A 13,327-nucleotide genomic window follows, 5' to 3' on the forward strand; every position below is an offset into this window, starting at 1 on the left:
CAGAGATATCTAATTGAACTCAGAGGATTTTCTTTAACTTCTTACGGTATAGGGGACAGCATTTTCACTTTTGGATAAATAGCGTGCCCAATTTCAACTTCCTGCTACTAATGCCAAGAATAAAATATATGCATATTATTAGTACATTTGGATAGAAAACACTCTGAAGTTTCTAAAACCGTTTGAATCATGTCTGTGAGTATAACAGAAAACCCAGAGGACTAACCGTTCAGATTTCTTTTTGAGGTCTCTGTTTGTTCACTGAGTTCTCATTGGGAAACGATATTTCTTAGAAACTTGTTGTCAGTTCCTACCGCTTCCACTGGATGTCACCAGTCTGTGGAATTTGGTTGAGGTTATTCATTTGTGCAATGAAGAAGTACGGCCATCTAGGAACTGTGTAACACTGTTGAGAGTTGCGCAAGACTTGAAAAGTAGCTTGGTTTGTTGTCTTTCTGTATTGAACACAGATAGACCCGTCTTCAATTTGATTGATTATTAACGTTTACAAATACCTAAAGTTGTATTAAAAAAGTAGTTTGAAATGTTTTGGCAAAGTTTACAGGCAACTTTTGAAATATTTTGTAGTGACGTTGCGCAATTTGGAAGCTGTTTTTTTTCTGGAACAAACGCGCCAAATAAATGGACATTTTGGATATATATCGACAGAATTAATCGAACAAAAGGACCAATTGTGATGTTTATGGGACATGTTGGAGTGACAACAAAAGAAGCTCGTCAAAGGTAAGGAATGTTTTATTTTTTATTTCTGCGTTTTTGTAGTGCCTGCAGGGTTGAAATATGCTACCCTCTTTGTTTACTGTTGTGCTATCATCAGATAATAGCTTCTTATGCTTTCGCCGAAAAGCCTAAAATCTGACATGTTAGCTGGATTCACAACGAGTGTAGCTTTAATTTAGTATCTTACATGTGTGATTTAATGAAAGTTTGATTTTTATATCATTTTATTTGAATTTGCCGCGCTGCATTTTCCCTGGCTTTTGGCCAAGTGGGACGCAAGCGTCCCCTATACCATAAGAAGTTAATGGAAGCTTGTCAAACATGTTAACTGTGGTGTACCACAGGGAAGCTCTCTAGGCCCTCTACTATTTTCTATTTTTACCAAAGACCTGCCACTGGCATTAAACAAAGCATATGTGTTCATGTATGCTGATGATTTAATCATATATGCATCAGCAACCACAGCTAATGAAGTCACGGAAATCCTTAACAAAGAGTTACAGTCTGTTTTGGAATGGGTGGTCACTAATAAACTGGTCATGAACATTTCTAAAACTAAGAGAATGGTATTTGGTACAAATCATCACAAAACACAGGGTAGAAACTCAAAACAAAAGAGCGAGGAGTACCTCGAATAAATAATACATGCACAATGATTAACCCACGGGACGAGACCCATAATCATCTGCGCAATCTACAATGGCACGAAAGCCCCAAACACACAGCACAGGTACTCACACGCACTAATGGACATTGTAACAACAACAGGATACTAGTAAACCAAGGATACACTTATACAATTACTAGTCACTGGAAATAGGGGCCAAGTGTGCGTAATGAACGTTCCAGAGGGATCCGTGACAGTAATCTCCCCCCCCCCCGACCTCCCGACACGCTACACCAGCAGCACAACAGTTCCGGCCTCGAAGGGAGATCACAGGAACGCAGTGCGGGTCGATCAGGACCCGACGCAGCTGCCGAAGTTGTGTCGTCGTCAGACAGGCCAGTTGCAGCTGCCTGAAGTTGCGTCGTCGTCGGATGGACCAGTTGCAGCTACTGATTTTGCGTCATTGGACGGAACCGTTGTGGCGACATCGGACGGCCCAGTTGCAGCTGCCGAAGTTGTGGCGACGCCATACAGACCAGTTGCAGCAACGTCGGACGGGTCATTCCCGCTGTCTCTCTTAATGGTAGATTATTCTGTCACGTCGGTATGAAGGGTCGGGAGACAGGCGCAGGAATGCGTAATAGTTTTTAAAATTTAGCCCAAATTATGGCGTGGACCACCCATACGTAGAATGTATGCACACATGACTGTAAGTCGCTTTGGATAAAAGCGTCTGCTAAATGGCATATATTATTATTATTATTATTAAAGGCACGGGAACAAAGACCAAACAAACACGTAACAAAAAACAGGGTAGAAACCCCAAACAAGAGTGAGGAGTACCTCGAATAAATAACACACACGCACAATGATTAACCCACGGGACGAGACCCGTAATCATCTGCACAAAAGCCAAAACACAGGTACTCACACGCACCAAAATGGACATAGTAACGATAATTGACAGCACCATGGTGAACAAAGGGCACATGTATACAAATACAATCACTGGGAATAGGGGCCAGGTGTGCGTAATGAAAGTTCCAGAGGGATCCGTGACACACCAGACATGCCACTAGGGGTCTTTTTACACAGTCTCCAGGTCCAGAACAAATTCAAGAAAGTGTACAATATTATACAGAGCCATGAATGCATGGAACTCCCTTCTATCTTATATAGTGCAAGTGAACAGCAAACTTTGTTTAAAAAACAAATAAAGCACATCACGGCACAACGGCTTCTACCCCATGTGACCGATTTGTTGTGTGTATTTATTGACATGTACAGTGCAATTGTAAAGTATTCAAACCCGTTAACTTTTTCCATATATTGCTACATCACAGCCTTATTCTAACAGACTAAATAGTTTTATCCCCTCATCAATCGACACACAATACCCCATAGTGAATGCTGCAGAGATGGTTGTCCTTCTGGAAGGTTCTCCCATCTCCACAGAGGAACTGTGAACCTCTGTCAGAGTGACCATCTGGTTCTTGGTCACCTCCCTGACCAAGGCCCTTCTCCCATGTTTGGCCAGGCAGCCAGCTCTAGGTAGAGTCTTGGTGGTTCCAAACTTCTTCCATTTAATGATGGAGGCTACTGTGTTCTTTGCGACCTTCAATGCTGCAGAAACTGTGTCTTGACACAATCCTGTCTCGCAGCTCTACGGACAATTCCTTCGACCGCATGGCTTGGTTTTTGCTCTGACAGGCAATGTCAACTGTGGGATCTTATATAGACAGGTTTGTGCCTTTCCAAATCATGTCCTAAAAATTTAATTTACCACAGGTGGATTCCAACCAAGTTGTAGAGACATCTGAAGGATGATCAATGGAAACGGGATGCACCTGAGCTCAATTTCGAGTCTTATGTATATAACATATAACATATAACTGTATCTTAACAAAATGTGTAAAAAGTCAAGGGGTCTGAATACTTCCGAATACACTGTATGTGTAACTGATCCACACACATACTACATGTTAATGTTTAGAAACGTATGTAAATTGTAAAGTCTTTTGTCTGTAATGTATTTTTTATTATGTGTCGGACCCCAGGAAGAATAGCTATCACCTTTGGCGTTGGCTAATGGGGATCATATCAAATCAAATCAAACTATACCTAACCCTGGCCTCAACATCATAACCCTCTGAGAGACAAGGCAAGAAGGGCCTTCTATGCCATCAAACGGAACATGAAAATCGACAACCCAATTATGATCTGGCAAAAAGTACTTGATTCAGTTATAGAACCCATTGCCCTCTATGGTTGGAGGATTGGGGCCCATTCACCAACAAATAATTCACAAAATGGGACAAACCCAATTGCACAATTCTTTGTGTACAACGCAAAACCCGAAACAATGCATGCAGAGTAGAATTAGGACTATACCCGGTAGTTATCAAAATCCATAAAAGAGCTGTTAAATTTTCTAACCAAGCGATGCACACATATTCCACCACAAAGCTCTCACCTACAGAGAGATGAACAAGCAACTGGTTCTGAGGCTCTGTTCACAAACAGACCCCACAGAGCCCCAGTACAGCAATACAATTAGAACCAACCAAATTATGAGAAAGCAAAATGATAAATATTTTTGACAGAATCAACCAAAGAACTGAGAAAATTGCAATGCTATAAGGCCACAAATAGCAAGTGCACAGTGGCAGAATACCTGACCTCCGTGACTGACCCAAAATTAAGAAATTCCTTGACAATATACAGTCTCAATGAGCATAGCCTTGCTATTGAGAGAGGCCACCATAGGCAGACCTGGTTCATCGAGAGAAGACAGGCTATGTGCCCGCTGCCCTTAAAATGGTAGAAACTGATCTGCACTTCCTAACCTTCTGCCACATGTATGACCACATTAGAGATATGCTTTTCCCACAGATTACACAGACCAACAAAACAAATCAAACATAGATAAACTCCCATATCTGTTAGGTGAAATACTGCAGTATTACCAAAGCAATTATCTCAATTGCCTTGGTAATGTAAACACATTTCCCATGCCAGTAAAGCCCCTATGAATTGGATGAGAGAGAGAGAGAGAGAGAGAGAGAGAGAGAGAGAGAGAGAGAGAGAGAGAGAGAGAGAGAGAGAGAGAGAGAGAGAGAGAGAGAGAGAGAGAGAGAGAGAGAGAGAGAGAGAGAGAGAGAGAGAGAGAGAGAGAGAGAGAGAGAGAGAGAGAGAGAGAGAGAGAGAGAGAGAGAGAGAGAGAGAGAGAGAGAGAGAGAGAGAGAGAGAGAGAGAGCGAGCGCAGACCAGCAATCCCTATACCAGTCTGCTGTTCCCACATGCTTCAAGAGGGCCACCATTGTTCCTGTTCCCAAGAAAGCTAAGGTAACTGAGCTAAACGACTACCGCCCCGTAGCACTCACTTCCGTCATCATGAAGTGCTTTGAGAGACTAGTCAAGGACCATATCACCTCCACCCTACCTGACACCCTAGACCCACTCCAATTTGCTTACCGCCCAAATAGGTCCACAGACGATGCAATCTCAACCACACTGCACACTGCCCTAACCCACCTGGACAAGAGGAATACCTATGTGAGAATGCTGTTCATCGACTACAGCTCGGCATTCAACACCATAGTACCCTCCAAGCTCGTCATCAAGCTCGAGACCCTGGGTCTCGACCCCGCCCTGTTCAACTGGGTACTGGACTTCCTGACGGGCCGCCCCCAGGTGGTGAGGGTAGGCAACAACATCTCCTCCCCGCTGATCCTCAACACGGGGCCCCACAAGGGTGCATTCTGAGCCCTCTCCTGTACTCCCTGTTCACCCACGACTGCGTGGCCACGCACGCCTCCAACTCAATCATCAAGTTTGCGGACGACACAACAGTGGTAGGCTTGATTACCAACAACGACGAGACGGCCTACAGGGAGGAGGTGAGGGCCCTCGGAGTGTGGTGTCAGGAAAATAACCTCACACTCAACGTCAACAAAACTAAGGAGATGATTGTGGACTTCAGGAAACAGCAGAGGGAACACCCCCTATCCACATCGATGGAACAGTAGTGGAGAGGGTAGCTAGTTTTAAGTTCCTCGGCATACACATCACAGACAAACTGAATTGGTCCACTCACACTGACAGCGTCGTGAAGAAGAAGCGCAGCAGCGCCTATTCAACCTCAGGAGGCTGAAGAAATTCGGCTTGTCACCAAAAGCACTCACAAACTTCTACAGATGCACAATCGAGAGCATCCTGGCGGGCTGTATCACCGCCTGGTACGGCAACTGCTCCGCCCTCAACCGTAAGGCTCTCCAGAGGGTAGTGAGGACTGCACAACGCATCACCGGGGGCAAACTACCTGCCCTCCAGGACACCTACACCACCCGTTGTTACAGGAAGGCCATAAAGATCATCAAGGACATCAACCACCCGAACCACTGCCTGTTCACCCCGCTATCATCCAGAAGGCGAGGTCAGTACAGGTGCATCAAAGCTGGGACCGAGAGACTGAAAAACACCTTCTATCTCAAGGCCATCAGACTGTTAAACAGCCACCACTAACACTGAGTGGCTGCTGCCAACACACTGTCATTGACACTGACCCAACTCCAGCCATTTTAATAATGGGAATTGATGGGAAATTATGTAAATATATCACTAGCCACTTTAAACAATGCTACCTTATATAATGTTACTTACCCTACATTATTCATCTCATATGCATATGTATATTACTGTACTCTACATCATCGACTGCATCCTTATGTAACACATGTATCACTAGCCACTTTAACTATGCCACTTTGTTTACTTTGTCTACACACTCATCTCATATGTATATACTGTACTCGATACCATCTACTGTATGCTGCTCTGTACCATCACTCATTCATATATCCTTATGTACATGTTCCTTATCCCCTTACACTGTGTATAAGACAGTAGTTTTGGAATTGTTAGTTAGATTACTTGTTGGTTATCACTGCATTGTCGGAACTAGAAGCACAAGCATTTCGCTACACTCGCATTAACATCTGCTAACCATGTGTATGTGACAAATAAGATTTGAGAGAGAGAGAGAGAGAGAGAGAGAGAGAGAGAGAGAGAGAGAGAGAGAGAGAGAGAGAGAGAGAGAGAGAGAGAGAGAGAGAGAGAGAGAGAGAGAGAGAGAGAGAGAGAGAGAGAGAGAGAGAGAGAGAGAGAGAGAGAGAGAGAGAGAGAGAGAGAGAGAGAGAGAGAGAGAGAGAGAGAGGAGAGAGAGAGAGAGAGAGAGAGAGAGAGAGAGAGAGAGAGAGAGAGAGAGAGAGAGAGAGAGAGAGAGAGAGAGAGAGAGAGAGAGAGAGAGAGAGAGAGAGAGAGAGAGCAGGATGGAAGGAAAGTCTAAAGAGAAAGGAATAGATAGAGATATCAAAGGGAAGGAGAAAGAGAGATTATGGGGAAAGTGGGAAAATGGGAGAGTTAGAGATAAAGGGGAAAAGAGAGTTAGAGCAGGAGATCAGGGAGGGAGAGAGACTAAATTTGTAGTCTGTTCTCTGGGAGAGAACGAGTCAAAGTTCTAGTAGAACGAGTCAAAGTTCTAGTAAAGAACCAAGATGACCCCACACCTCCTCACCTAACTCTCAGTAAATAAATCAAAGCATCTGCAGCACTCACTTCTGTCATCATGAAATGCTTTGAGAGTCAAGGATCATATCATCCTCTACCTTACCTGACAGCCCAGACTCACTTCAATTTGCCTACCGCCCCAATAGATCCACAGACGATGCAATCGCCACCACACTGCACACTGCTCTATCCCATCTGGACGAGAGGAATGCCTATGTAAGAATGCTGTTCATTGACTATAGCTCAGCATTCAACACCATAGTACCCTCCAAGCTCATCATTAAGATCAATGCCCTGGGTCTGAACCCCGCCCTGTGCAACTGGGTCCTGGGATTCCTGACGGGCCGCCCCCAGGTGGTGAAGGTAGGAAACAACACCTCCACTTCGCTGATCCTCAACACTGGGGCCCCACAAGGGTGTGTGCTCAGCCCCCTGTTCACCCATGACTGCGTGGCCATGCACGCCTCCAACTCAATCATCAAGTTTGCAGACGACACAACAGTAGTAGGCCTGATTACCAACAATGACGAGACAGCCTACATGTGGTGCCAGTAAAATAACCTCTCACTCAACGTCAACAAAACAAAGGATCATGGACTTCAGGAAACAGCAGGAGCACCCCCCTATCGACATCGATGGGACTGCAGCGGAGAAGGTGGAAAGCTTCAAGTTCCTCGGCGTACACATCACTGACAAACTTAAATGGTCCACCCACACAGACAGTGTGGTGAAGAAGGCGCAACAGTGCCTCTTCAACCTCAGGAGGCTGAAGAAATTTGGCTTGGCACCTAAAAGCCTCACAAACTTTTATAGATGCACAATTGAGAACATCCTGTCGGGCTGTATCACCATCTGGTATGACAACTGCACTGCCCGCAACCGCAGGGTTCTCCAGAGGGTGGTGCCGTCTTCCCAACGCATCACCAGGGGCAAACTACCTGCCCCCCAGGACACGTACAACACCCGATCTCACAGGAAGGCCAAAAAGATCATCAACGACAACAACCAACCGAGCCACTGCCTGTTCACCCCGCTATCATCCAGAAGGCGAGGTCAGTACAGGTGCATCAAAGCTGGGGCCGAGAGACTGAAAAACAGCTTCTATCTCAAGGCCATCAGACTGTTAAATAGCCATCACTAGCACATTAGAGGCCTTATATACTGTACAAAGTCTTGAAATCACTGGCCACTTTAATAATGGAACAGTAGTCACTTTAATAATTACTCATCTTTTATGTATATACTGTATTCTATTCTACTGTATCTTAGTCTATGCCGCTCTGACATTGCTCGTCCAAATATTTATATATTCTTAATTCCATTCCTTTACTTAGATTTGTGTGTATTGTTGTGAAATTGTTAGATATTACTGCACTGTCGGGGCTAGAAACACAAGCATTTAGCTACACCCGCAATAACATCTGCTAAACACGTGTATGTGACCGATAAAATTTGATTTGATGGGTGACTATTATTATTTCCATCACAAATGAGTCATTCAAAAGAACATGCGACTAACATAACTGTTTGCTGATCCCAAGTTGGAAAAACTCCTGAACACATTGCACTTCAATTCCAGATGCTGAATGCTGGATTGTGGAATTCAGTTGGAATTCTGAGGGGGTGATATCCCGGTGGGTGAGACGTTGAGATGTTGTCTGCACCGTGAAATAAACCCACAGTGTTTGTGTGTGTGAAGCCTTTTTATTTCCCTCGGGGAACCGCTCTGGAACAGAAAGCCCGGCGTTCCAACAAGAAAATGGAAACTCTGACCCTTTGACTCACTGTTGACGTTTCATTCGCATGTCTGCAGCCAACACAAGCACCCGGCACGGCCCTGGTCATGCAGAACGTTGCTGCAACGTTAAGGGGATGTTGGGGCAACGATAGGGGGGGATGTTGGGAAAAAGTTGTTTGTTTTCCACGACATCATAACAGCGCTGAGGGAATGGGGTGCTTTTCTAGGGCTTAATGCTCGCACCAGCTGTGCCCTGACCACAACCTGACAACAACATAACATAAGCACTAGGCCCCTTCAGAGCTGACACACACGAAACAACCTGACACGAGCTCACAGCTGACACATAACATTCCCCAAACATTCCAGCGATGCTTTAGCAACGCTGTCAATTGTCTCAATAGGCAAACTCGAAAGGGAAGAGGACAGTTGCTTGTTGACTTGGTTGACTCCCTTCATGCTTTCAGTCAAACCCGACTGGGAACAGCAACTGTTTTCAAAAATGGACTTCGGAGATGATAGCCGATATCGGTACACAGATCGTTTTTAGACCAGAATTACTCCTCCCATGGGTGTGTCCTGATTCAGCTGTCAGGAAAGGCTTGGAAGACACATACAAAGACAAAAGCTTCATAGTCATTTAATTAGCCTGTATCTTGTTCTCCAGATGCAATAATCCTCATTTCCCTCTCAGTAACACAAAGATTTGTCGTCAAATGTATGTCCTCTTATAATCGCAATTACAAAAACCTTTGTTCAGTATGAGAGTTGTGTTCCCATAAAGTTGTTGACTAGGAGAAGTAAACACAGTAGTTAAATTCTAATGAGAGCTATTTGGGCCTGTATCTGAGAAGCAAGCTCATGTCCAACTGTCAATCAAACTATCCAAGGCTGATATCTCTCTGCTCGTTAAATCTCTCTCCAGTGTAAAAAGACATGTTAGAAATGGACACATGGGTGAGCACTACTTCTTTCTCTCCCTCTCCATCTCTCTCTTCCTTCTGTCTCTCTCTCTCTCCTCTATTTCTCTCCCCACTCCTCTCTTTCTCCATCACTCCCTCCCTTCTCCCTCTCTCTCTCTCTTTCTCTCAGTCCCTCCATCTGTGTCCACAATGAAAACAGCCTCTATCCCAGCAGTCTTTGCCAGAAGGGAGGGATGTTGGCAGACGAGTGTTACTGGAGACGTGGGGAGAAGATGGACAGTTTAGCCCAGGGACATGAGGGTCAGTAAGAACCAACCGTCTTCTGCATGTTTACACTGTTCCCTCACTGTAACAGACATTGTATAAGAATGGATCTGGTCTCCTGAATGTCCTCCATATATCCTGTTGTACCCCTCCTCAGGTTCAGGATGACAGAGAAGGATGAGTGGGGGATTTTCACAACAGGTGCTGGGCTCAGCAATATCTCCCTTGCCACTAGCGTCACTTTCCAGTCTTATAGATGAGACCCACGTAAACACACCCAAATGCAGATACGAGCGCGCGCACACACAGACCCAACCCTACCCCCCACACACATACACACACTTATCCCAGTACAAAAATCAGGGAGACAGAATTTAAACTTTTTAAAAAGGCCTTGTTTTTAACTGGTTTATCCTTGTAACAAGCAGAATGGTGGCCTAGCCAAACCCCTCTTCCCCTCTTCCTCCTCCCTCTATCCTCCCATCCCCCCTCCCTGGAGTGGCCAAAGCAGAGGCAGATGTTTCCCCTCCCACCTTCCCTTCCCTTCCCTCACTGCAGAAACATAGGGCTTCCCTCGCTTGCGCACACACACGCACTCTCACACACACACACACACACACACACACACACACACACACACACACACACACACACACACACACACACACACACACACACACACACACACACACACACACACACACACACACACACACACACACATAAATGCACACACGCATACACACCAATCACACAAATATACACGTATACACTGAGACACACAGGCACATAAACACAAGAACACACACACACACACACACACACACACACACACACACACACACACACACACACACACACACACACACACACACACACACACACACACAGATAGATAGATAGATAGATAGATAGATAGATAGATAGAGCATGGTTGCTCTCACACTCCTTAAAAGGCATACTACTGGGCTGGGGCCATCATAAAGCTCCCCAGCACTCACTAAATAACACAACACTATTGAGATACGCTGACACCGGTACCGATACAGTACAGGAATCATCCAGTGTGTGTGTGTCATATGGGCGTTTTTGTATCAATGGGTGTTGGATGACCTTGTGGTGCATTGGGACTCATGAAGATCATCTTTCATGTGTCAGTGTGTTTTGGAACAGGACGTTGCAGTCATCAGTGTGTCCGTGATGTTTCTATATCAGAAGACATAGCCCCAGCTCTCGTTCATCAGGTGATGAGGATAACCCTGTCTACGCTGAACTGGAGGAGGAGGGAAATGGTACGGTGGTTAGTTACCTGTGCAACCGAAGTAGGGAGGTGTACAATGTTTTCCCTTTTGACTTTCTATAATATAGTACATATTTAGTTAGTGGACAGGATGAGGGCTTGAAAATGGATTGTCTTGTTATTCAAATTACTCTGCTAATCCCCTGACTTCTCCCTCTTTTGTGTGCACGCGCGTATGCATGTGTGCGTGTGTTTGTGTATACTGTACATATGTGCGTGTGAGATCAGTTCCACGGCGAGGGGGCCATCAATGACGTGATGTCACGTCAACCTCACAAGTGACCTAGGGTTAGCGATAGCGGCTACGGCCCCTTGAGATATGGGCTTGGGGAGTGAGCTCATTTCCTCCATGGCTGCCAGCGTTAACAGGACCGCCACTGAGTCCACCAACCCTCAAGAGAAGAGAGGGTCAGGGGCCAGGTTCACACACACACAACGTTAATGTACATTACTGACCCCTTGATCAGTGTGTGTGTGTGTAGAGAGAGAGAGAGAGAGAGAGAGAGAGAGAGAGAGAGAGAGAGAGAGAGAGAGAGAGAGAGAGAGAGAGAGAGAGAGAGAGAGAGAGAGAGAGAGAGAGAGAGAGAGAGAGAGAGAGAGAGAGAGAGAGAGAGAGAGAGAGAGAGAGAGAGAGAGAGAGAGAGAGAGAGAGAGAGAGAGAGAGAGAGAGAGAGAGAGAGAGAGAGAGAGAGAGAGAGAGAGAGAGAGAGAGAGAGAGAGAGAGAGAGAGAGCTAAGGTGAAGAGGTGTTGAAAAATGGAAAAGTCATGTGGAGCAATTTATCCAGCAGCCACAAACAGGGTATAGGGATATTGGTGGGTGTGTGTCCTACCTGTCTAGGGCAGTGCTGGTAGCCATACTCCTAGCGAAGCCCTTTAGTCCCAGTTGTCTGAAGTAGGGGATACAGGAGAGGTTGGCAGCCATAACAGCCAAGGAGTCTGAAGGGTTCACAAAGAAACCGTTCTCACCCAGGATCATATACCGGTCCTGCAACACATACACTCATCAACCATACAGCAATACATGAAGAAATATACAATGCATAAGCAATAAATACCTCATCTAATCCACTAATTCAAGTATGTTAAAGATAAACATTTGCTGTTACTCTAACTGGCACTCCCACCCCTACCAGTTGATACACTGTTGTTTTAATTGCATCTCTCCCAATCAAATCAAATGTATGGGACACACTCCTTCCTACTAAGATGCAACACTGTAAGCACTGGGAGGGGGCTCCAATGGAACACAAAAGAGTGACATAATTCTCCTGATGCTCGGCCCGGTAATTGAGTTAGGCTAATGTGCGTGAGCGTGGCGCTGGTACAAATTACCACGTGAGATGTTGTGGGGGAAAAAAGAGATGTCTGTCACAGATATTAGCTGGTCCCATTGCCGAACATCCTGCTATTGAAAAGGAAATAAATGCAGACAAAAACAAACAAAGGCAATTCCACGTTCCCATTAGAAAGCAAACCTGGGTCAAAATAGGTCAAGTTTTTCTTTTCTTCTTTCAAATACTTGATTTGGCTTGCTGTCAAGGAACCCATGGAATAGTCCCCAAAGTGTCAACGCTGCCCAATTAAGCAGAATCAAACATGCTCATCAAACGTCCTCATCAGCTCCCCTGAAAGTGTATTGTAGTACTTTGTACATTATACAGTGCCTTCAGAAAGTATTCATACCCCTTGACATATTCCACACTTTATTGTGTTACAGCCTGAAATCAAAATGGAATAAATTTATTTTTCTCTCACCCATCTACAAACAATACCCCATAGTGACGAAGTGAAAACACATGTTTTTAGAATTTTATGCAAATGTATAGAATCGCTTTGTGGCAGTGATAACAGCTCTGAGTCTTTCTGGGTAAGTCTCAAATTGGTTGTTGATCAGTACTAGACAACCATTTTCAGGTAGCCATAGATTTTCAAGCAGATTTAAATCAAAACTGTAACTCGGCACTCAGCAACTCCCGTGTAGATTTGGCGTTGTGTTTTAGGTTATTGTTCTGCTGAAAGGTGAATTAATCTTCCAGTGTCTGGTGGAAAGCAGACAGAACCAGGTTTTCCTCTAGGATTTTGCCTGTGCTTAGCTCCATTCTGTTATTTTTTTTATCCTGAAAAACACCCCCGTCCTTAACAATTACAAGCATACCCATAACATGATGCAGCCACCACTATGCTT

The 13,327-nt window shown here is 45.0% G+C and overlaps 1 protein-coding gene across 2 annotated transcripts in view; it reads right to left on the reverse strand.

Moving 5' to 3' along the window:
- pgm5 (phosphoglucomutase 5) overlaps positions 1–13,327 on the reverse strand; it is a 53,447-nt gene that overhangs the window by 28,811 nt on the left and 11,309 nt on the right. For both annotated transcript variants that reach the window (XR_006838522.1, XM_046346869.1), the window contains exon 6: positions 11,973–12,127. Coding sequence is in view for 1 of the 2 variants with exons in the window: in XM_046346869.1 (XP_046202825.1) it covers positions 11,973–12,127 (155 nt within the window). In the remaining variant the exon portion in view is untranslated. The remainder of the gene's footprint in view (positions 1–11,972; positions 12,128–13,327) is intronic.

This window comes from Oncorhynchus gorbuscha, linkage group LG04 (genome assembly GCF_021184085.1).
Source record: "Oncorhynchus gorbuscha isolate QuinsamMale2020 ecotype Even-year linkage group LG04, OgorEven_v1.0, whole genome shotgun sequence".
NCBI classification, from domain to species: Eukaryota; Metazoa; Chordata; class Actinopteri; order Salmoniformes; family Salmonidae; genus Oncorhynchus; species Oncorhynchus gorbuscha.